We start from the raw sequence: 25267 nt of genomic DNA, 5'->3' as shown, positions 1-25267 counted from the left end.
CAAAATAAAAGATGTAGATTTTATTTTCACGATGCTGTAGCCCCGTGGACTCCCCTAATCCAGAAAGTGGTTTGGTCTCCAGTGCAGAGGTACCAGAGTCAGATGAAATGTGCAGGTACTGCCTGCCCTCAGTGTCTTTTACATGTCAATGTGAAGAGAAATGAGACGCAGAGAGAAAAAGCTGCTTCAGTTCGCCGGACTATTCGTAGTGGTTCTTCTCCTCCTCTCTAACATGTGTCTGTGGTCTTTATACCGAGATCGACCGTTTGAGAACTCACCCGAAATATCATCCGAACGACCGGGTGCTATCCCTGTGATACAGGTAAGGATCATCGTATAGGTTCCATACCTTAATTAAGAGAGTCGGCGAGTCTGCTGTGTAGTTCTTAATGTAGTCGTGCAGTTGCGTGTATTCAGGGATTACCAGTGAAATGACATTTCAAAGTGCAAATTGTATTGCCAATCGTGGCTATCGCGCTGTCATTATAGCGGTCACATTATGCCAAATTTCCGAATATTTAGCCAACACACTAGGATTGTCACCATCATGCCATGTGGCTCAATTTGCCTATAGTCAACTATTTAACAGCCTAGCTAGTTAATCCAATGCACCGATATTCGTATGTCTGTGCCTCAGTGGACAATTTTACGGTCAGACTTGGTTGGTGAATTTAAAATGTGCGGTAGAAAGCAACAGATTGCTTGGCCACAGTGCAAACACTGCGATAATTTACATGGGCTATCATCAGTGTTTTTGGTTTTAGTATCCTCGGACAGTTGAGACATATTCGTATCTACGGTGTCGGCAGGTAACGCTGTTGCATTTTCTCATCAAGCCAAAGCATAATGTGGATTGTACTGTGCGCATCATGTGTGGACAGGGTGATTTCAGAATGGTTAGTAAGATTCTCTGGGCTATGCCAAATCAGAGAAAGGCTGTGCACAGTATTGGCTCCATAAATCACACTTCAGAGTTTGGACATTTCATTACAGATACAGGCAGGTACCGCTATCGAAAATTACATTATGGAGGTCGACCAGGCTGATTAGATCAGTCACTGTAATGATTTGCAAAATTTAGCACCTCCGTTGCTCCCTCCATCCTTCAGTAACGCTTTAGTGATGACACAAAGTGCAAACTTTCGTTGAAGGTTTGCAGATGTCAAAGTGTTCACTTGGAGTAAAGAGTTGCTGATGCCAAAGAGTGATGATTTGAAGGCAAAGATTTATCTAGAAATATATTCTCTCATGGGGATTGAATAGTCTTGTAGGGCAATTTCATTTTGTCTGAACTGTGCTAGTTAGCTACAGCAGTGTTTCCCAAACCTGTCCTAGAGGACCTCTTGTCCTGCACATTTTAAATCTCTCCCTGCTCCAACACAGCTGATTCAAATGATCAACCCGTTATGAACTCCTGAAGCTGCTTAATAACAAACTGATCATTTAAATCAGCTGTGTTGGAGTAGGGAGAGATCTAAAACATGCAGGACAAGGGGTCTTCCAGGAGAGGTTTGGGAAATGCTGAGCTACAGCAGGTGCTGCAATAAAGAGTATACAGAACAGTGGGTGTGATAGAGAATATTTACCTCAATATATAGCTACCTCGGTCTTTGATCTCACAGTTGTCAGTTAATGTGATATAACAGCATTACTGGTAGTTTTTATGGTGCTAAGAAAAAGATGCCCATCTTTCTCATGCAACCAACAGTAATTTTCATCTAAGAATGAAAGACATTTATTAATCAGCTGTATGGCTGTCAACAGTGATTACACAATACAAGAAAAAATGTCTCTACTAATACAGTAATGGAATGAAAACTTTGAAAACACCAAGGAAAAGAAGGTTAGAGCAAAGATGTCCAGGTAATGGGTTAAAGGAAACACATCAAAGCGTGTGTAACTCTTAACAGGTGTGTTGGAGTAGCCTACTGTTCAAATTGCTGCAGAAGACAATATCTACAAAAACAAAAAGAACATTTTCAGTAACACTTTATTTAATCCTCTTTTGCAACTGAACCTGTTCAGTTTGGTTTCTGAAGCGCATAAGTTGTCACCAGTCCAATGTCTCACATCTGTGTGCGTGTGTGCATGCATTTGTGTGATCCTTGTGTTGAAGTCTAAGAAAGCTATTTTGTAAGGGAAAAAGCTTCTTGTGGGCATTGAAGGTTTGTTTTTGTCCTTGACCATTATATACAGACGGTAATCACAGAACTGCATCATGTGTGGTCTGGTGTCAGTAGCAAGTCTGAGAAGTTTCTATTTTTGTGTTTAGCACAAGCCTTTTAGTTGAGGGTAGCCTTTTCAAACCATGCCATTTTGTGCCCTGTACAACTGAACTTGGTGGCAAAATGCCCTATGATAATTGCATGAGGTGCATTTTCAAATAAACTTTTTTCCTCAGTTTAGATTTGATGTGTTTCAAACCCAGGTAAATGATCGGACCAGTAAGCGTGAATTAATTTGTTTCAGCTTGTCATTTGCAGCTCCTCTGAGCTGTATAACTTCTTTTGTGTGTTTTTCCTTAGCTCTACTCTTTCAGTGAGCCCACGAAGCTGTGTGGTAAACAAACCATTGCTATACGCATACAGAAAGCATGGGGGTAAATTCTTGAACTATGTCTGGAGTTCTGAATGCTTCTTAATGTTTGAAGTAGATGGATTAAAACTTGCTGTTAGTGATATCACTGGCTCTCGCAGCACCATCAGGCACTCTCATATTAATGTGCAATGAGGTCTGAGAACTGAGAGGGGTGGGCTGTAATCTTTTTAGGAGCACTCTCCAGCCCTCTCATTTAAAGCTCATTTGTGACCGGAAAGCCTGTAATGCGGTGGCTCTGTTCCGATGCACTCTGTCGGTCTGCGCATCCCCCTGAGTTTCCGCTGATTGTGATTGTCTTTGTGTTTGCTCTTTTCCCCCTTATGGCTTATTAAACTTCATTTGCTTGATGAGTCACAGAACGCATCTTTGCTCTGATAAGGAGAGGGGGTGTGAGTGAGCAAGACTGAAAGCGGGAGAACAAGGGGGGGGGCAGTCTGTTGCAGACAGCCATCAGAAGAATGGCCCATTCTGAGGTACAATAAAGTTAATTAAAACTCACCCAACCAGGTGAAAAGATTTTTTATTTTCTTGGCTTTTGGCATTTAAGCTAAATTGAAGCTTGCGGTGTAGGATGTCGTTTCTAACACAAGCTGCGGGTAATAAATGTGTCGTCTATTCAGATGTCTGTTTGAATGTCTTGAATACAGATGTGAGACTGTTCTGTCTCACTGGTTGCAAGAGAATGTGGTGGGGTTACTGTGGATGAGGCTCACCCCCCCTCTCCTGCCCCCATTACTCTCTGAAACTCTAACTCTCTGCAGTTATTCTCATTTGTGGCTATGAAGTTCTGCGCTGAGTGCAGTCTCAGTGTATGGCAGTGCAGACCAACTGAGCAGCTCCTGCAGACAGAGATAAACTTCATTCACATGTTTGATTTATCTTAGATGAAAGAAAAAAAAAAGTTTGTTACCACTGACCCCCCCCCACCATCCTCGTCCAGGTGAAAATATAGCAGTGGGCATGCTGCTTTGGGGCCCCCTCCAGAGAATAAAATAGACTGATCCTGGTGTGCTCCCTCATATTTGGGATTTGGACAGGAATTTAGTGAGCAATATGACTACGGAAAGTGATCCCATACCTCAGAGAGCAGGATCCATCTGGGAGGGCCGGCCATTACAGTTCTCATCAGGACTGGGACATCCTCATTAGAACCAAACCTTCTGTATGCCTCTGCCCACCGGCCTTCTCATTTTTGTATGGGGAGGTTTACTAATGACAAGTTCCAGTTGGGTAGCTTTTTTGCTGTAGTGCTCTGATCAAAATGTAAATGTAATCCACATGAAACATCTGGAAAGGCAGCCAGAGCTGCTCCCTGGAAAACAAGCAACATTGTTCATTGTACAATTACCATTGCAATGTATATCATTATGTGTTGTGTTCGGTATCTGTTTCAGGCCCACCTAGAAGGCCTGGGTTTGTCGTAATCCTTAAACATCGGACAAGCGCAGTATTCAGGAGAGTGTGTGTATCTTTGCTGTTGTAGGGTGACTGATTTTACTGGATTCTATTTGGTATAGAACTGTCCTACCTGTCCTTCTTGATTTTGGCAACCAGAGTACTCAGAGGCTCCTCTCATCCCTAATACAACTGAACTGAACTTCTTAATGAGCCTGAAAATAAATAAATAAAACCGCACAAAGATGAAGAACTTGTTTCTCTTCTCAGTGAACTTAAATAGATGTTTTTTTCCACAAGAGGCTAAAGCAGCATTTAAGTGTTTTCAGTTGTTTGCTTAATTATCACCCTTATCCAGGAAAACACAAAGAGAAGTAGCTGAAATAAAGTACAGTGCATGTATAAATAAGTGCAACTATTATTTAAATTCAGAGATTCAGATTCAGAGATTCAGAGAGATTTTATTGTCAGCTTTATTGGTGCTACATTCAATCAACTGAATGGAAGGGTTTTTCTTTATTTTTACTATTTCCCACATTTCAAAATAATAGTAAACACATCAAAACTATGAAATAGCATAAATGGAATTATGCAGTGACCAAAAAAGTGTTAAACAAATCAAAACTATCTTATATTTTAGGCTCTTCAAAGTAGCCAAAAAATATTTTAAATTTAATTTTTAATTAATTTCTTAAATTCATACATAGGCATCAACTTCACTATTTATATTGGTCTAAGAAACAAATTTCAAACATTGAAGCGTAAGTTGTCAGATCAAAATGTCTTTGAATACATGTTTCCCATTATCTTAAGTAGATGTGTCCAAAGTTTTGACTGGTACTGTGAATATAGTATAACATAATATGATATATAATACGTAGACACACACAGAGTGACGCACTGTCTGACACATGTCAGTTGGTATGAGAGTTCTACACCTTGCAGTGTGTCTATGTGCACGTGCAGGGTGGAGCCACGAGGGCCCAGTGGGTTGCTGCGGTGGAGCCCGGTGACCCGAGGCGGAAGGACTGGCACGACTACGACGCCATCTGGAGAGACGCCGCTCGCTCAGGTACGCCCTGCCGTCAGGTGCGCTGCCAGCGTGCCTCTGTCTATAACCTTGTCTGTGGTCACTCTTAAGGCAACGGAGAGCAAGGGAAACCCTTCCCGCTTACCGGCAGCGACCGCGTCAACCAGGCCTACAGGGAGAACGGCTTCAACATCTACGTGAGCAACAGGATCTCGCTCAACCGCTCCCTACCTGACATACGACATGCAAAGTAAGTGCTCTGGGCTGCTCAGATTTAACTTACACGTGAATCCTTCCTCTCCCATTAGTTTTACACATGTGTTTACGCCCTGGTAGCACGAGGCAGATGTGAACACCTCCCTGTCCTATCATGTTGAAGCTTTGGTGTAACTGCTGAGCCCAGGCCAGGAAGAGAGCAACACTTTCATATGGCTCTGGTAAAAAAACTTCTTCCATACCGTGCCAAAATAATCTGGCAGAAAGAATGAATCCATTTTTGAGGAAAGGCTTCGTTTGTCTGCTAATTTTGGACGATCCCATTGTTTTCTGAAACCTGTATTTTATCTCATTTGCCTGAAATGAGAGGAAATCCCCTCTTTGTCTGCAGTGGTGGTGCAGCTGTGGTGCATGGCTGACCGCGACAACCACAGCAGTGACTTTCCTGCTGCCCTGGAGTGTAGTGGGTGAAATATTTCAGAACATCGCTGTGAACTCTGGTTTCGATTTGGGTCTCTGTTTATTTCTGTGCGTCAGTGACTATCAGGCATGGTGGCCCATCTCTGTGGCACACACCAATCAGCTGCGGATACACCCTGTGGCCTTGCCTAGTCCACATGATTGACAGGGTGTAATTCGACAAGGCAGCGGGTTGTTTATCTGGTGTTTCCACTCACAATGCCATGGCCACTGATGGATCGACACACAGCCCCTGAGGAAATTTATGCTGAAATTGATGTATCTCATATCTCATTATATATCTCATATAACTCGGACGGATACGCGTCTGTTCTCGCGTGCTGGAAGTAACTCTAGATAAGAGTGTCTGCGGAAGGTAACGAGATCAAGGCAGGGGAAGCTGTGCTATAGCGACCCCCGGCTGGAACAGCGCCGTAGACGCTCTGACGGTGGTGTGTGTGGTGTTGTGTGGCAGCTGCAGGCGGAAGCTGTACGCGGAGAGGCTCCCCAACACCAGCGTCATCATCCCCTTCCACAACGAGGGCTGGTCGACCCTGCTCCGCACTGTCCACAGCGTCCTCAACCGATCGCCGCCCGAACTCGTCGCCGAGGTCCTCCTTGTGGACGACTTCAGCGACAAAGGTATGGACCAGCTGTCCGCGTTAGATTCGCGTTAGTGCCCTGCTGGGGCACTGCTGTTGTACCCTTGGGCAAGGTACCTTTCATCCAATAAACACAGTGATCTGAAACTATAGAGAGTTTAGACATGGTTCAGTGTCTGACCCTAAGGAAACCTCTAAAGCTACATAGCCAAAAGCGTCAGATTTTCTCTGAGTCATACAAGTAAACAAACCCTAAGGAGTTTTTCTGCAAAAAGAAGGAATTGCTTTCTCCAGGAAATGTACATCAGTAAAACAGTCGATCAAATGGAACAAAATCAGTAAAATTAGACATGTTCTTTTAAAAAAATGAGCTGTTCCAGTGGTAGTCTGAACATCAAAAAATCGTTCATTTATTCATTGGAGTGAGAAGTACATTCCATTCTTTGGAGTGTTCATTGACTGGTGAGTGCTGTGCCCTTTCTCATAGGAGCATACAGGTCCTGCAGCCAGTCATTACTGCAGGTCTGATGTCTATAGTGCTGTGTATAGTGGAACTGTAGGTTAGTTCCTTTAAATATTTTTAGCCAAAGCTATTAAGAAGAATTCCATGCCACTATGCACATGTGCAGCTGTACGCCTGAGGATGTTACACAGAGAATAAACATAGATGTTGAAAATGAAAGGTGTTGAAGAGTCCTCTGTGTTTGTGTCCCCTGTCCCCAGGGTATCACCATGCAGCCTGTCAGACCTGCTCCTGATCTGAGTGGTCAGACTCCTTTCCTGTCTTCTTTCTGCTTAGCCCCTTCCCCCCACCACCACCCCACACTGGGTCTCCTGTCATTTTTCAGCCTCCCACATTAGGCCTCATTATTCATACATGATTGGTGTGCTGTGAGCAGTTACACACCCCTCTCAGTTCCGAATATGTAGAACCTCAAATGTGACAATTTAAAAGCCATTCTTCCAAAGTAGTCATGACTATGGTAATTTTTCCATGGTATTTGGTATGATATCGTATTTCCTCTGTGTTATATTGTGTGTAACATCCCAGGTTGCAAGACACAGCACATCCTGTTTATCTCCGGAGATGCTTAAGATGTATGTGACGGTGTGAACATGCTCTGACCCCGTTGCCACTGCGTTCTGACAGCAGTGTGGGCCGAGAGTAGCATTATCACACCTGTGAGATGCCGGGTGATGGCATCGGAAAAAGGAAGAAGGATGGTGAAAGGAGAAGCAAATATGCTGTTTGTCCCTGGTTTAATGGGGCATTCATCGACTCGCCTGGACTCGCTTCGCACCAGACGACATGGTTTATAAACTCAATCAGGGGAAAATGCATTTCTCTTTGATGCCTCATAATGGTCAGAGCATTTGAAAGCTGGATTATATTGGAAATCTGTCAGCTATTGTGTGGCAGTCAGAAGCCTGTTGTTCTCTTGGTTTGACGAGTCTGGCTAGAGTTTGGTTGTCATTGAATTAGCTGAATAGGCCTCGTTGTTCATTCCTCATTCAATTTGGTTTTGACTGTGATCAGTTTGTGCCTTAAGGATAAGAACCACAGCTCATAGTGAGGCATCCAATATCATCCAGAAAAAAGTCAAAATAATGGATGTTTCCTCAAAAACACAGAAATCTTTGCGACCCGCAATGCAGAAGAAAGACAAAATGGCCCAGTGTTTCTGCTTTTGTGTGTTGTAGGACATCTATAAAACGCACAGCATATTTGTAAAAGAGAACCACATTATGTCTGCATTCCTTACTTTTACTCACCCCACGGAAGGAAGAACTAGGGAATGTATCACACGCACGTTCTCTTTCATGTTCCCCCAGAACATCTGAAGACCTCCTTGGAGCAGTATGTGGCTCGCTTTCCAAAGGTGCGAATCCTGCGCACCAGGAAGAGGGAGGGGCTCATCAGAACCAGGCTGATGGGGGCGTTGGCTGCCACCGGAGAGGTCCTCACCTTCCTGGACTCTCACTGCGAAGCCAACGTCAACTGGCTGCCCCCTCTCCTAGGTCTGTATCCAGGAGCCTGATAGCGACTGACCTGTGACCCCCCCTTTAAAATGAAAAGACCAGTGAGGGCATAAGTCTTTTTCCTGAAACATACCCATTATTTCATTTATGTAATTGCATTGTGGTTTATATCATCCATATGCATAAATGACTAAAAGGCACCTAGTGCTGGAAAATGATCAACACATGTTGTCCACCTTATTTTCCTGTTGTGTTGGAGATTAACATTCATTTTAAGTGTTGCGGAAGAAGCCTGTATATATTTTAACATCAAACCCAGCGAATGTGCTTGGTTGGACAAAAACACAACAAACAATACTCCCTAAGGTGCTTGCAAGACTAATCAATCAATTAATTATTTTTGGAGAATAACCCAAGGTGCCGTAAAGGGAGGTTGAGGAAGTCAAAAAGGGGGGAATGAGAGGAACGAGGCCAGCTGTTTCTAAGAGCAGTACTCCCCTGATCACCCCCAGATCAAATTTCTCAGAATCGCAAGACCATCGCGTGCCCGATGATCGACGTGATCGACCACGACAACTTCGGCTATGAGACACAGGCGGGCGATGCCATGAGAGGGGCCTTCGACTGGGAGCTGTACTACAAGCGGCTGCCCATCCCACCAGAGCTGCAGAGGGAGGACCCCAGCCAGCCCTTTGAGTGGGTACCCAGGCACATAGCGCTCTCACAACACCGCGGCAACGCTGTTAGCTGACTGACAAAGTAATGAATTCTGCTTCCTTCCAAAACAATTCTTTTTATCTACTTTAGGCTTTAGTGAACAGTGGAACTGTGAATACATGTGTTATTGTAATAAGAAATGAGAATTTGAATGTTTATGTTTAAACTAAATCCAATTTCAAGAGAGCAGGGCAGTACAGTAGGATGTAGAACAGTGGTATAAAAGCCCCTGCATTAATAATTGTGGTTTAACATACTATTTCATGAATGTTTGTATAATATGACTCTTTATCGCCACCTATGTTACATTTTTGGTGTTGCTGGTAGGTTTATGGCTTTTCTATGTGTATCTGTGTCCTTTTATTTAATTTCACTGGCGTGGTAACCATGGCAGCATAGGCAAAGATGCTATGATATGCTGTTTAATGGACACTTAACCCAAAAATGACCTCATACAGCAGTTGCTGTCACTCTCAAATGCCCACACTATTTTATATTTCTGTTCCAAGGTGATCACACCAAGAAGCTTCGCAGTAATAAGATGTCAATCAGTGTGCTTTGTGTCAGTGTTGCTAATCCTGTCTGCATTTGCGGAAAATTAGTTCTTCCCATCTCATTAAAAACCACTGGATCTCTCAAGGAATGTGTCTAGATATTTTCATATTGAGAAGAAGCTAATTATATTATATTTATTCTACATATTCTCTATTACATGCTACAAAGATGAATTTGTACTCATTTTGTCATTTTGTTACTCATTTTGTGAATTTTGTTATCAAATTACCATGTGGGTGCACTGTGTGTGTATGTAAGTGGCAGGCATGTTGTTTAAACTTGATCACTATTTGTTCAGTTACTGGTCACTGTTTAATTTTCTCTCATATTCATATTGTCTGCTCTTTTTTGTGTACCACCATTTTGCCAAGTTAAAGCTCTGATATTGATTTAGTTACACGTGTCACAATCCGGGGGGGATAGTCTATGAATGGCAGAAATGAGCTTCACCAATTGATCAATAACATCATGCTAGTTACACCTGTAAACCCTGACAAAATATTACAAATTAAGGAGACCATGTATGGAGAATATACATATGTGCTTGAATTTCATTATTCGTTCAGTATGCTTAAGATCTCAAAATTTCAAATTCAATGCTTGATTTGAATGTGTGAGTCACTGGAACTACAGGCCGTGCCATTGTGTCCCATTCATGAAGGGATTTTCAGGGACTTCCCAGAAAGAAGCTCTCATTTCTCAAAAAGTACGAAACACTTACTTAATACTTAACTCTGGGGCTTTGAACGGGGGTGCTTTATTCACCATCTTATAAGCCTTCACTTATGCAGGATGTCAAAATGCAGTTCTCTAGCACCCCTCAGGAGGCCTTCCTGAGTGTAGGAGGTTTTAATGACAGCAGTAGCATGTCCAGGATCAGAGTGTAAAGCCAGCACCTTTGTCTGTTACCAGAGGACTGTTTTTAAGTTGGTGACATTGCAGGTCTCCCGTGATGGCAGGCGGGCTCTTTGCTGTGGACAGGAAGTGGTTCTGGGAGCTGGGAGGATATGACACAGGGCTGGAGATCTGGGGAGGAGAGCAGTTTGAGATCTCCTTTAAGGTAGGGGAGTAAGGGGGCAGTGATGGCACCTGTGGCATTTTTAGGTTATATTGTTGAAATTGCAAAGGATTTCCCTTCTCACAAATCCTGATCCCAGAGCAGCTGCTGCAGGAATTCTCTAATGTAACTGAATGGTGTTTTTGCGATTATTCCAGTAGTGCACATACATCAGAAATCAACTGCCAGGCACTTCTCTTTGGACTAGTCTATTTTAGTCTATCCCAGTCACTAGTGTGTCTCAGTCTAGCTCAATCTGTACTCATCTCATTTCCAAAGGCAGTCCACTTTATTAGAGTATTGGATTATTAGTATCAGTGTTACAACAAAAAATAACATTTAATTAGTAAATTTTCATTTTATTTTCCAAATCATCTCAAAATAAAAATGAGATTCAAGATCTTTCAGGATCTTACAGAACAGAATGACATCCCCAACTGTCAGTATTTTAATATCAGTCCAAGCTACTTGTGTTAAAGTAAAAAAAAAAAAAACATATACATAGCCACCCCCTCCCTTCTACACGAACAGCCCAGACTGAAGAGTGGAACGACAAAAGCTTTCTTTCTCTCTCTCTCTCTCTCTATCCCAGGTATGGATGTGTGGGGGGCGTATGGAAGACATCCCATGCTCTAGGGTGGGTCACATCTACAGAAAATATGTCCCATATAAGGTCCCAGGAGGCGTGAGCCTGGCCAGGGTGAGAGACTATACCACCCCCCCTCAACACACACATATACACATAAACACATCCTACCTGTAATAAACTGGCTCAGTGAGTGATCTCCACACCCAGAGCCAACACAGTACCTACTGTTAATACCTAAGCTCTGTGAGTGACACAGTGCCATTGTCTCCATTCCAACATGGTCACAGTATTCTCTGGCTATTCTTGTGAATCTATGCACTTCCCCTGGGTTAAACCAGGGCTCCACTTCGAACACAGTGGCTGAACCTGTGGGTCATGTATGTGACATGTAAAGCACTGCATTACCAACAGGGAATAGCAGCAATAGAATAATTTTTTAAATGTGATAAGGGCACATTTTGAACTGCCCTAAATATCAGGACTAATTGTGACTGCCTCCCTATAAGGACACAGGACAGACGCTCATAAATCAGGACTGTCCCGATTTTATTGGGACGCCTGATCGAGGTGTTTGCAAATCCACTCTATTTATGTGCTTGAAAGCCCACCAGATATGTGGCTTTGATTTGCTGTATTGATCCACAGTTTTTAAGTGTTCGTTCAGCTGTAGACTGTGGGCCGATAATGCCAGACTCTCATATATTATCTGTCTGGATGAGCTAAGGACAGCCATAAAATAGGGAGTGAACATTCATCAATTTTCATTATGTCTTTTATTAAAAAAATGTATATGTTGTTGTCAAGCTTTGCAGAATGTAAAAGAAATGGGTATCTTTTTTTCATCCCTCCAGAGTTATTGAAATCAGACTTTTACTTTGTGAGGAAGTTTTATCAGTCTAAAAAAAATTTTGAAAACAGCAGTAATAATGGTGCCAGGGGGTTCCCTCTTGGTCTAGTATTGCTTGGTATGATTGTCTGATGTTTTATGTCATGTTTTGGACTTATAAAACAATATTTTTAAGAATAACATCCTAGGAAATATGTGATGTTCTCGTAACGCTGAGAAAACTGTTCTCAGTGAGTAGCTTCAGGTACTGTTTGTCTGAAAGTTGATGTTGGCGTCCTCTGTCACTGAGCTGAGATCAGAACCTGAAGCGTGTGGCGGAGGTTTGGATGGACGAGTATGCCGAGCACGTGTACCAGCGGCGGCCGGAGTACAGACACCTGGCCGCCGGAGACGTGACTGCCCAGCGGGAGCTGCGCAACTCTCTGGGCTGCAGGAGCTTCAGCTGGTTTATGACCGAGGTGGCCTGGGACCTACCCCGACACTACCCCCCCACCGAGCCACCTGCAGCAGCCTGGGGGGAGGTGTGTGTGTGTGTGAGAGAGAGAGAGAGAGAGAGAGAGAGTGGTGGGAACATACAGGTGTGTGCATATTGACACACATGTATCATTATTCACACGTTCCTGCATGTGTGTGCTTGCCTCAGATGTGTAGTTGCATGTGCTATGAAAACTGGGGCGGCAGTGTAACATAGTGGTAAGGAGCAAGCCTTGTAATCGAAATGGTTGCCACTTTGATTCCCCGTTGGGGCACTGCTGCTGTATCCTTGGGCAAGGTACTTACCTCAGATTTTCCTCAGTAAATATCCAGCTGTATAAATGTGTAAAATGTAAAAAACTGTAACCTAAATGCCAATAATGTAATGTAATGAAAGCTGTGTGCTCATTGGTCTGTCATTTTGTTGTAGCTGCGTAGCGCAAACAGTGGCATGTGCATCGAGGCCAAACACCTCTCCTCAGGCTCTGTCCTACGGCTGGAGACCTGTCTGAAGGGGCGGGGAGAGATGGGGCGGAGCCATGGGCAGGTGAGCAGGGGCGGGGCCAAACTAAGAATTCAGTCTGATGGTATTTTTCCCAAATTTTGTCTGGATTAAAAATGCCTATGGGAAAAGTGTCAACAACATCAAACCTCTTGTATTAAATTAAGATCATTTTACCACCAGGCTGTCAAACACTGCGGGTAAATTCCAGCTCAAGATGAAATCATCTATTCAGAGAATGGCTGCGCTCCCATTCCAACTAGCCAGTGTTCTTGTCTTGTTGCTGTGGTGTTACAGAGGGCTCTGTGGATGGTGTGGTTTGGGTGATAAAGGAATGATGGATGTTTTGGGAATTGCAGGTGTTTACCCTTGGCTGGAGGCAGGATGTGCGGCTGGGCGACCCCCTGCACACTAAGAGGGTGTGTTTGGATGCCACCTCACCCAGCAGTCCTGTCACACTGTATGACTGTCACGGCATGCGGGGCAACCAACTGTGGAAGTACAGACAGGTGAGGTCACCTTTGTCCCCACCCTGCTGCTCTGCATTTCAGTACAACTGCAGGGTCACACTTTAAACACTTTTTTTGCATTGCTCAGTAGGCTAAAGCACTTGCACCCAGGTTTGAGTCTGAGCAGTGTCATTTGCTCTCCTGGTGCATTGTGGGACTTGTAGTGTGAAAAATACTCCAAACTCCAAAGTTATGGGGGAAAAGGGGGAGAAACTCCACAACTTCTCACAGTATGACAGACTGCTTAACCTCCGACCTCTGACTTGAAGAATACAGCAAATGACATGAAGAATACAGCAATATTAGCAGGAAAGTATTCTCATGTTGACAACCAAATTGAGATTGTAGACAGTGGAACGCTACAGTTGGAGTATTGCTCAGCCCCATTTCTCAGTGATCTTTACAGGAGTAATGATGTCACATGTTGTTTCTCTCCTCAGGATAAGAGTCTGTTTCATCCCAGCACTAACAGCTGCATGGACTGCAGCAGCACAGACAGAACAATCTTCATGAACTCTTGTGACCCCAACTCCCCCTCCCAGAAGTGGATATTTGAAAAAACGAACAGTAGCATCCTGGAGCAGTTCAGCCTTGACACAAGCTGAGGACAGCACTGAGGCAATGTCTTCAGAGATGGATTTACTGTAATATGGAGTGGACCAAGGTTATTCTTTCATAGTCCTTTGCATATGAGGAGGCTGCATGACAGGTCATGCTTTATGTTGAAAGGGAAGACCAGAGTTTATGCCAAAAAATGCTTTCAAATGTGAAGTAACTGTACTCATGGCCAGGATCCTGTCCGATGCTTCTTCACCAATGTGAATTTTAGCTCCCAAAGGATTTGGTGTGAAGCCATTCTTTTTGCAGGTGTCTTAACTGAATTCTGCATCTCTATTCTGCCCTTTTTCCAAAATGGTATCAGAAACAGCAGTGGGCCTGTTGCTTTGCACAACTGTCTGCCTACCTCCTGGGGCACTTGCCCAGTGATTTAATGACAAATGCTAATCAGTGAGTCTGAATTTGAGACAAAAGCATTAAGCGTAACACATAGTGCTAAAAGGTTAGAAGAGAGCCCTGTCTCATACTGTGTAGCTCTGGAACCAGGTCACCCTCAGTGATGTTCTAGGGCAGGGGTGTCCAAACCTCTCCTGGAGGGCCACTTGTCCTGCATGTTTTAGATCTCTCCCTGCTCCAACACAGCTGATTCAAATGATAAACTCGTTATGAACTCCTGAAGCTGCTGAATAACAAACTGATCATTTGAATCAGCTGTGTTGGAGCAGGGAGAGATCTAAAATATGCAGGACTAGTGGTCCTCCAGGAGAGGTTTGGACACCCCTGTTCTAGGGTAAACCATTCTGTTCTGACCTCTTTGTATAATGGCAAAGATGCCTGATCTTCTTCAGGAAAGATGCTTCTCTGAAAGATCAGCTTTTTCAAAAGAGCCAGAACCAGTGAGTTGCTCTGGAGTCAGGGGCGTTGGGTGTTGAGACAGCACACTAGTCTGTCTAAACAGATCGCTGATGGACAGCACCATTTAGGAGTCTGAGAGGAGATTATACCACAGAGGCACTTCAGATAAACTTGAATTAAATCATAGTGCCTTACCACACCACAACAAAAGAGGCCGCCAACCTTCCACACAACTTTCCCAGGACTTTAACTCTGTTTTTTTTTTTTTCATTATAGTCATATATGAAATATTTGTTCATGTTGGCATTACAAACATTTTAGATGCACATTTTCCTGGTTGGATAGCTGAGATGGGACTTCCAGGCTGAATGGGGTCCTGTAATAATGCTGGCTGATGCACCATAAATAAACATCAAGAAAAAGAGAAAATTGTATCAACTAACAAATAAGTCATTTTCAAAAACACACAGCTCTCCAGCCACACCGGTATTTAACTGCAAATCAAGACAGGTGTGGCTCTTTAACAGATAGCTGGTCCAAGCACAGACAATTACAATTAAGCAGCTACAGTTGACCTGTTTGAAGTGAGGCTGATGGAATGAGATTTGTCTTTTGTAAATATAGTAAATGGAAAGACAGTAAAGTATCCTTAACAAATGTTTAAGAGTAATACAACATATTAACACATTTCAGTTTTTAGGGAACAAGTGAAGGCTATCCTTCACAGGTCCCGAAGTCCTGGCAGGCCAGGCAGGCTTCCTTACTGTCAAAGCACACAGTGCCGATTAGAAACCCAGTCAGTTAAGTTTCATGTTAGACATTAAGAACTTATTGCAGACATAAGTGGCAGCTCATTACCTTAATTTAAGCATGGCTTCATTCTTCTCCTACCTACTGTTGCCCAGTCAACTCTTCATTCAGTTGATCATGCCGATAACTTTGTCAGTGATCTTTTTCACACACAGGGGCCAGTACATAACTTCTGTTCTATCTAGTGGTGGGAGAGGCAAAACATTTCTACAGGTAAAAGTGTGTTAAAAAGGCTTGAGTGGCTCTCAGTATAGTGCACAACAGTTGTTGCAGCAGGCTGAAATGTAAATATTTATTTGTTGTGTCAGTGGTACTGTTTTCACTGAGATTCTTCCAAATTCATCTGTAACTTTTCTGATGTCCTGATCATGGTCAGGTAGACAGGGATGATTACCTAACTGCCAAACCCATTGTACATGTGTATCCTCTGAACAACGTACCACTCTGGCCCAGACTGCCTGGTAAGATTCAAACAGTCTGACACTTCCCCACTTCTGACTTCAAAAAGGTGTTATTATTGCAGGCCACCCTAACAGCCTGTATGTCTCTGGACTGTATGTAATTGACCAGGGGCTAAAAGTATAATTGGAAAGAGGGAATAAAATGATTACTTTATGGCCATGAGGCTATCTCCATATTTTAAAAAAGTTTCATAAACTTGTATTTGAAATGTTTTTTTTTTCTTTCTGTGAAAGTGTGAACAGATTTCCTTTTTCTACCAACTTCAAAAAATTGTATGATGGTTCATGGTTAACTTGATGTTGTGTATATGTGTACAATTTTCTTGTTTAGGTGATTAATGTATACATTATGGTATCTAACAAACATCAAGTATTACAGAAGGAATAACTGTATAAATAAACTGTTTAACAGGTTGCTGCAAATGTAAATGGTTTCATATTTAAGTGCAGACTTTAAAGTCTGTGCTTCTGGCATCGTTATTTTAACCTGTGCTGTTTACCTCTGAATGCCTGAAAACTTGGAAGACTATTGGAAAACCAGCAGGCAGGACTCTTCTGTCTAGGTCAGGTAAATCCAATGCCCCCAATGCGGCGATGGGTTGCTTTTAGGATCAGACATTATGCTGAGGCCCTGACTTACTTTTGTCATAATAAGTCTTTATCAAAAGAGTAGTGGTCCTCACACTGTTGTCCTGGTCAAATTTCCCAAAACTGCCATTCTGCATCTGGCCCAGTAATCATACCCATACAGTTAACCGGCTATGCAGTCCCCTTTAGGACTAGTTCAGTTGACCTTTCAGGTTAAATAATGGGAAATGATGAATGCTGACCTCATTTCAGTGTCCTGGATTCAAACTTCAAGTGTACACAGGATACAAATCTTCTGGATTAAATGCTGGACAACAGTTCTAACAGAAAGTATGAGTGGTAGTTTATGTGTCTGTGTTGTCATCTGCTGTCAATAAACTTGACAGGCTTCACCATAGCTTCGGAGTGACTTGAGGCTACTGTTATGCTCACGTTACATGTGCATAATAACTAGCCAGTATCTATAAAATCCAATTTCACATTATTAAAATAATGACTGTGATAAACAATCTGAACATTTTTTTCTATCCCTTCTGAGAAACACTGTCCAGCACTTTATGTCTATTCATCTGTAAAAACAGTGCAATAACAAATACGTTTTATTTATTGGTTAGTTGGTTGTTTGGTTGAAACGGGTCATTTAGGCGGACAGAGAAAAAACTGGATTTATAACCAGCGTTAAGTCATGGAAGGCCAACTGCAGACTACGTTTAGTTTTCCAATCAGCATGTGAATTACACCTGGGCCACCATGCCAGTTCACTTCCTCGGTGAAGAACTCAAGAGTGAAGAGTTCCTGCAGAACTGAACCAGCAGCACCGCATGGAAATGCCGATTGCTACCTCAGCTTACGTGTTTTCGTTGTCAAATGGCATAAAATGAAATAACTCTGTTGATCTGTTATCATTTTAATTCAGGCATTTGTAAAAGTCGCATTCTGACAAGTATAGCATATATAGCATGTTATCTCGTTTGTTATGTTAAAAGCACGTCCTTATACGGCTAGGCAGCCCTCGCTGTAGTTGTAAGGGCCAAGCCTACCTTTTAAATGGTCTCAGTTCTTCGGTTGTCTCCCTCTACCTTCGATTATGAATATATCGTAGAATATACAGTACTGCCTTTTAACAGTGCCGCTCCCATACTTAGGCTCTATTCAGACAAAACGTGCTCGCCACAGCAGGTCATGTAGGAAAGGTTTCTGAGGATTCAAACGTACTCTCTGAAATGGACACCACGCTGTGGTTAGGTGACCTATATTTTCGAGAAGTTTACAACAAAACGGTATGTTTGTTTTCTGTATTCTTCTACATAATGCGGCCCAGTTTTATTAGTCTGATTGCTGGGTGTTTGCAGACGTAAAACGTATACATTTACATCGTTACTTTCAGCGGTAACGCTGCACATCGTGGTTTGTGAACGTTAATATCTGCCCGATTTAACTTATTAGACAGTCTGCGTGTACGTTCTTCTTTTCCAATTAATACAACCAACTGACTTGGGAGTTTTTTAAAGTTCAGTAATGACAGCGACATCTTCTTTCACTCTGCTTTAGTACTGCGTGGTCAACAAACTAAGTAGTTTCCAAAAAATAACATGCTTCGAGATTCAGGAAGTAAGACTACTGCAACACTGACACATGGAAGCACCAATAGTAGCTCAGGATCTATTTGCCATTGCCCGCCCATTTCAAAAAGTAACCAATGGTAGTTTAAAGGTGGGACTTCCGTTGCCCCGAATAGAGGCATTTGAGTATACTGTCTGTGCTGGAGAGCTTGCTGATTGCGGATGAAATAGGCAAAGCGCGTTGGAAATATATCTGGCCAGCGTTGTGTCTCTGTCGTTGTTCAGGAGAGAACCAGCAAGCGATGACTGTCAGCGGCACGGGTGATCGAGTTGTGTAGCTGCTTTAGTCGCAACGAGGGTTATTTCGACTGAGAAACTTATTGTCAGCACGTTGAGCGTTATTCTTCTGTGAACAACCTAACCAGCTAACGTTAGCGACTCGGTCTTTGGTGAAACGCATCAACTCAGCGGGCGACGAAGCGTATCCTAGTAAAGAAAAGTCGTCTTTACCTCATGGCTCAAAGGTTTCACTTCAGATAGTTTGCCAATAGACACCGCTTCAACAGCTTGTGAGATTTTCATCAAAAGTCAGCCGAGTTCAGACTTTACAACGCTAGCTAGCTATCTAGCTTGAGAGGGAGAAACGTATTTACCATTGCCGTGTTTCAGTAGCCTGCTAGCTACCCCAGGAAGATGTGTCGCTAGCTAAACCCAAGGTCGCTGAAGTCAAGACTTATAAACAGTTTGTCGCTTGCCAGCTAATGTATGCGTGCGGTGCATAAAGCTAGCTAGTCAGTATCTGCTACTCATTGGTCTGTAGCTAAGATTACCTGGGTGTAGTTTGCCAAGTTATCTCTAGCTCGCCACAAGTTGAATTCTGTTTTGGTGTGCTTTTTGTTTTTCTGTATAGCCACCTAGTCATTTCAAGTCGGGAGTGCGCAGCAATCTTACGGTACTTGCCGACGAAGAAACCAGTTAACGTTACCTCAGTTTTCTAGCCAGACACGTATTCTCTGTCATTTGCTAGCCGGTGAAAGACAAAGCTTACTGGCAATCTGCGATTTCCGAGTTTTACATTGGCCCTCGCTTGCTGGCTGGCTTTTTAAAAATAACCCATAGCGTTAGCGAGGATTGTGGAGATAGGCGTCTTTTAAAGCTAGCATCTAGTTAGGCAACGTTAGTGCCGTCCACGTAGAAAAGCCACCCAGCTGACCGTTGTTTGCGGCAAGGCAGAAAAATGAATGGGTTTAGTACTGAGGAGGACAGCCACGACGGGCCTCCAGCGCCGCCGTTTTACGGGCAGAGCTGCTGTCTGATCGATGATGGGGAGCGCTGCGGCCGATCCGCTGGAAACGCGTCTTTCAGCAAGAGGATTCAGAAAAGCATCTCGCAGAAGAAACTCAAACTGGACATTGACAAAAGCGTAAGTAACACCGTAGCTAGTTATTCACTTTAACGCGCCAAGTAATGTGAGTAGACTCGCTGAAGTTATTCACAGCTAATGTCAGTTTCTCGTGGTCGACGAGCGATTGCTTACATAGCTAGCTATTAGCCTGCTAGTCAGTTGTGTTGGTTGACTAGGTACTTTTTGCTGGATAGCTACCAAGGTGATTGGCAGACCGAGCTGAAGCTAGCCAGAGAAGGTCACTACAGTACCCGAAATACTGGTTTCAGTTTACTATCAAGGCAGTGTTCTCATTTCGCTATCGTTATTAACCATTATTAGTAAGTTGGTGGTTTGCCGTTACTTCGCTGGCTAGCTAGTCTACACAAGTTACACTACCGCTTATTGTTAGTGACTCTTACGAAGCTACTTGCATATTTTCCCAAACGCCTGACCAGTGTGTTTGTATTCATGCTTGACGTAGTTATTACCAGCCAATGTTAGTTTTAGGCTTCGTTTTCCTCTGGGTCGAATTTTCGGTGCCCGCGAAGGAAGTTATTCACAGCTAGCTTAGCTAGTTTTGTGTTGCATGGTTAACGTTGACTTTTTTTTTTCCACGCCTCCCCAAAAATGGCTGTTGCTAAGGAAGACAACGCCACTGCAGGAATGCTAATCCCGGGGCTGGCGATGAGAGCTGCAACAATGTCGCTAACTAACCTAACCGCTACATTTTCACTTCGACATCTCTCCTTTCCTCCTGCTGCCGTGAATTTTCAGTCCTGACTCTGGAGAAAAGCGCATGAGCTTTATGAGCTTCAGCGATGTCCGTCGCATCATGAACCCGGAGAGAACAATAGGAATGGCTTTCAAGTTTTACCCTTTCACGTAACGTTAGCTTTGTAGCATTTTAAACGCAGGTGTCTCCAAACCACGAATGGTAGCTTTGTTTATTTTTTCGTCTTTGAGGTGGTTCATAAATAGATTTCAAATCTTAGGTGCATGGCACGCTACTAATGTGTCATTGTCGGTTTAAATAATGCCTAGTTTCCGAACGTCCCAAGTCGGTCTCTGACCCCTCATTCTGCAGATGGAAAAACGTGCAAGTGTGACAAATGACATTTTAGATGGTGTAAAGCAGGCGAGATCTCAAAAAACAAAACTTGTTTAGTTTGATTAAAAAAAACCGTACAAGCAGCTGTTGCTTGTCTGTATCACAATGCAGTGTTGCTTGTATCAAAAATGCTTTTGAATGGAGTAAATGCATCACCTTTTCACAGTGATGTGTTTTTTGTTAAGATTGTGTTGTAATATGCTGGGATTTAGGTCGGAGCTGAGGTATACTCTTGACTTGCACGATATGCAGTTGTGTACAGATGTCTTCAGCATTATTTTGTACATGAAACAGCCTACACCAGTTCACTGAGAAAAGGAGGTCACTAGACCATTGCGTATTCTGCGGGAAAGTTGCTGCATGAAATCGCTGAACAGTATGGTTTTAGCATGCTGATATAATAGGATTTATTTTACATACGTAATTCTGTTGCTGTACCTATATTTGTCCACGTAATATTTGTATTTTATTTTTCAGGTCGCTAAAGTAGAGTGAAGTATGAAAGTGTGTAACTCGGTCTCCACGAACTGATGCAAATCAGGGGTGTTGTGTACATTCTGAGGGTGCACATGCTTGAGCTGGTTTTTGCTCCAGACTCTGGCACTGATTACAGAATGAGCCTGTTTTACTTGAAATTTTAAATATTTTTTGGAAATGAATGGGATTAAACATAGAAGAATGAATAGACACCAAAAGATAAAATAAAATGTGATGTAGGGTGCTCTACAGAATCATCTGGGGTTTTTGGTGGTCACCCGTCACACCCGTGGCTGAAATGTTGTCTGCTTTCAGGTGCGACACCTGTACATCTGTGATTTCCACAAAAATTTCATCCAGAGTGTTCGCAACAAGAGAAAGAGGAAGACCAGCGACGATGGAGGGGAGTCCCCAGACCGGGACATCGAAGTACCAGAAGTGAGTAGTAGGCATTTTTGTTGCAGTCTGTGTACATGAAAAGTGCGGAGAAATTGCTTTCAGATCTTTTCCCTCTCCCAAAAGTCTGTCATTTGTTGTCACTAGCAAGTAAGTGTCCAGCGGATATAGCGGGTGATTATTCTTTGTCTGCATGCCTTTTCCTTTGTTTATGACACATATACCCACGCTCATACATGCTGTCCAGCTGACGTGGCACGGAGGTTCTCCCTAATGTCACGCTCTCTGTCACGTGGTCGGACCAATCGAAATCATTGAGACCATGCCCGGTTTTTATCACAAATGTTGAAAAAGCGGCTTTGGTCAACTTACCAGAGAAACTGTGGTCAGGTAAGCTAACGTCAGTCATCTTTGCAGGTCGACTTGTTCCAGCTTCAGGTAAACACGCTGCGGCGCTACAAAAGGCACTACAAGCTCCAGACCAGACCGGGCCTGAACAAAGCACAACTAGCAGAGGTAACTTTAAGAGGATGCAGTGGCTTTCACTTCAGTGCACCTACACAGTCATGTTCCTGGCATGAAGCAGGAGTTGAGTGATTAAAACCTGAAGGGCCTTTCACAAGGGCAGAGACACACTGATATATTAATACAGTTAATACGGTTTGCCTTCATTTACACACGATGAGTGCGGCTCAAGCAAATATGTGACTGAATGTTTTCTCTTTTTAGACTGTCAGTCGCCACTTCCGGAATATTCCTGTGAATGAGAAGGAGACGCTTACTTACTTCATCTATATGGTGAAGAGCAACAAAAGTCGCCTCGACCAGAAGTCAGACAGCAGCAAACTGGAATGAGGGTGATCTTTACTGCACATTTTGGGGGAAGGATGTGAGCATGAATATTAAGTCATTTAAGACTTTTTCCAGATTCAACATGTTAAAGCTTATATTGGGAATATATATGTACAGACATGCAAAATAAGACGTTTTGCTGTAGAGGAGATATAGAACTGTTGCATTAAGATTTTTTTTTCCTCTGTGTTGACTGTACTTATAAATGTATGTTATTGTGCCAAACCACAAAGTATGTACAATATTCACGCAGCTTGCTTTTTAAAAATTGATCTGATGGTGATATGGTCAAAGACAATGCTATTGGATTTCTACATGTAGGCTTTTAAAGCCTTATAAAAAGGGGCCCATTTGTTGTGATGAGGTTATAGGTCTAGTTATCTCCCTGATGTAATTGTCCCGGCCCTTGGGTTTCTCTGCAGCTGGTATTCCACAGTGCTCTCCCTCCAGCACCTTTCTTTTCGTCTGTTTCAATGAGTTTTTCACATTCCCATACACACAGCAGTTGGGTATTTCATAAATGTAGCCTTTGTATTGTATTTACTGTAATGCTCTGTATTGTAGCTAAGTCAAGTTTCAGTGGTTTTCCCCTCTTGTTTTTTTTTTTAAATATTTCATGTATGTATCTTGTGAAATGTATTAATATTTGAGTAGTCTGATGTATGATTGTATGAGCTCTTCACTAAAAATCAAGGGAAAGTGAACATTCTGCAATGTTTTTATTTTGGTTTCTCTGATAGTACAGGCATTTGGCGAAGTGGGCTAAATTAGCAGCTTCTGTGTCAGTGCTGCACCTGTTGCATTTTTAGAGGGATTTCTGTAGCTGTACATCACCCAGAGTGCTGGCAGGTGTGGGAACACACTGCACATATGACCTGATTGTGACATCACAGGCCAGAAGTGTTACCTACTATCCTACCTACCAGTTATGTTGCATAAATGCTTTCAGGTCAGTAATAGATTGCCAATGAGTGACTGAATCACTTCAGTCAGATTTTTAATTACAGTGGGTAGGCGTAATCAGAGAAAGTGCTGTTTCAGGTTTCTGAATTCTTGGCGTGTACTGTTTTCTTCCACTTTTAGGTGGCAAGTCACAATCTCTGATCTAAAAACAGCACTGCGTTTTTGCAGCAAAAAAATTATATATTTGCATTTTTCCAGTTTTTATAATATTTGTCACTTCCAAAATGTCTAAAATGTTAATTTGTATTTTGCCTAAAGTTGCCTAAATATGTGCACTTTAAATTCAAGCCGCATGTAAAGGTAAAGTAACTCGTCAGTATCGGTAGTTCAGTTTTTGCTGTGAAAAGTTTAGTCCAGCACATTTAACATGCTGTAGCATGTCATTCCACCCTTTATTTTTAAAAAAATTAATCATGATGCCGATTTGTCAGAATCGGTCCAATGAATATGCTGCACAGCATTTAAATACCACTGTACTGTCAGAAAACATAATGGGTCAAATGCTTCAGAGCTCTCTGGCTGATGACATGGAGTTTTACAAATCCCAGAATTGGCAGGGGGAAAAGTGAACTGAGAAACCTGTTCATTATAATGGTTACATCTACTAGCTTGAATTGTATAAACTGCGTAGTGTACCATATATATCCATCACTAGGATAGTGGTCATTTACATTTTTCGTTAGGGCTTCTATTTTCGTAATGCACAGCTGCTGGTGGATATAGCTGGTAGCAAAGTGAGAGAAGTAGCACTGTTTTGGTGGCTGTTTTTTTTATCTTGCGTAATGATTGTTTTTACAATCAGATATTTTATCTGAGATCGGATCGATAGTAAACTTTGCAAATACAGTGACGGCACAAAGGCCGTGCTGTAGAAACCCCGGTGACACCCAGATCCCCAACATCTCCCAAAGCATGAAGACAGGACCTCTCGCAGTCAGACGAAGCCCCACACATTGCCTTACTAAGATGTTATGTATGTATTTGGCAGTTTGAGAGGTTTTATCTGATACATTTGTACAGAGTGGTGTTTCTATGCTCCGTCCCCGCTGGTGGGCTGCTCCCCCTGCTCCTGTGATGTGCCTGTAGTGTTGAGCTGTGCAAGTGAAATAGTGCTATGTAGCATTTTTGTAAATTGTAAACACTGCATGTGTTGTGCTCAGACTTAATTGCTGTATTAGATCAGTTATATGTAAATATGCGTATGACTGCCTGTCGCTTTTAATAAATGCCCTGTACACGTTTTGCATTGTGTTGCCTCTTGATGCAAGGCTGGTTCAGTATTAAGTATGGTTTCACAGACATATTGCATTCAGTATTTCAGCTGCTCTGTCAATACACCCAATTTTGATGGTTGACAGTCCATGTGTACATACACTTGTGTGTATGTGTTCTTTCCAATGTTCAAAACAATAAAAATAAAGACACACATTCCCCATTGTTGTAGGTGTGCCTTTGCAGGTGTGCATCCAGCCTTGGGTGGTGGAGTCAAGGCAGGAGAATTCCTGCATCCTGTTTTGGCCCAGCCTGGCCAGTCACGCGGCGGTCTTAGACGTGCTCCTCCTGTGGCATAAACACCGCTCGGACAGAAGCACTGACAGCCTGATTAACACAGACAGAGCCAGTTAAGCTCACTGCTTTATAACAAGGCCCAGCAGGGCAGAGTCACGGAATCCCGACCCCTGACCTCTGAACCCTGCTCCATGCTGGGAGAGGCTGATTA

General features: G+C 42.9%; 2 protein-coding genes across 4 annotated transcripts; both read left to right on the top strand.

The window, feature by feature from the left end:
- Positions 1-110: 110 nt before the first annotated feature.
- Positions 111-14135, top strand: LOC118791461 (polypeptide N-acetylgalactosaminyltransferase 10-like). Of its 3 annotated transcripts, XM_036548829.1 has the most exons (14): positions 111-302; positions 2544-2556; positions 3894-3936; positions 4999-5065; positions 5135-5273; positions 6174-6340; positions 8134-8319; positions 8793-8976; positions 10495-10612; positions 11202-11309; positions 12345-12566; positions 12950-13066; positions 13381-13530; positions 13971-14135. In XM_036548829.1, exons 1-14 carry the CDS (start codon positions 161-163, stop codon positions 14133-14135), a joined length of 1821 nt encoding a protein of 606 aa, XP_036404722.1. In that variant the 5' UTR covers positions 111-160. The 3 variants fall into 3 exon arrangements, with proteins under 3 accessions (XP_036404722.1, XP_036404721.1, XP_036404720.1); XM_036548828.1 differs by lacking the exons at positions 2544-2556; positions 3894-3936 and having other exon boundaries at positions 111-322; XM_036548827.1 differs by lacking the exons at positions 2544-2556; positions 3894-3936 and having other exon boundaries at positions 111-322; positions 4960-5065.
- Positions 14136-18556: 4421 nt separating this feature from the next.
- Positions 18557-24779, top strand: LOC118791590 (histone deacetylase complex subunit SAP30L-like). Its single transcript, XM_036549006.1, has 4 exons — positions 18557-19787; positions 21652-21774; positions 22150-22248; positions 22462-24779. The coding sequence occupies exons 1-4, from the start codon at positions 19602-19604 to the stop codon at positions 22585-22587; spliced, it is 534 nt and encodes a 177-aa protein (XP_036404899.1). The 5' UTR covers positions 18557-19601; the 3' UTR covers positions 22588-24779.
- The last annotated feature ends 488 nt before the right edge of the window (positions 24780-25267 follow it).

Source organism: Megalops cyprinoides, chromosome 16 (assembly GCF_013368585.1).
Source record: "Megalops cyprinoides isolate fMegCyp1 chromosome 16, fMegCyp1.pri, whole genome shotgun sequence".
Lineage (NCBI taxonomy): Eukaryota > Metazoa > Chordata > Actinopteri > Elopiformes > Megalopidae > Megalops > Megalops cyprinoides.
Note: the sequence above shows the minus strand (reverse complement) of the source record. Positions and strands in the feature narration are given on the sequence as shown.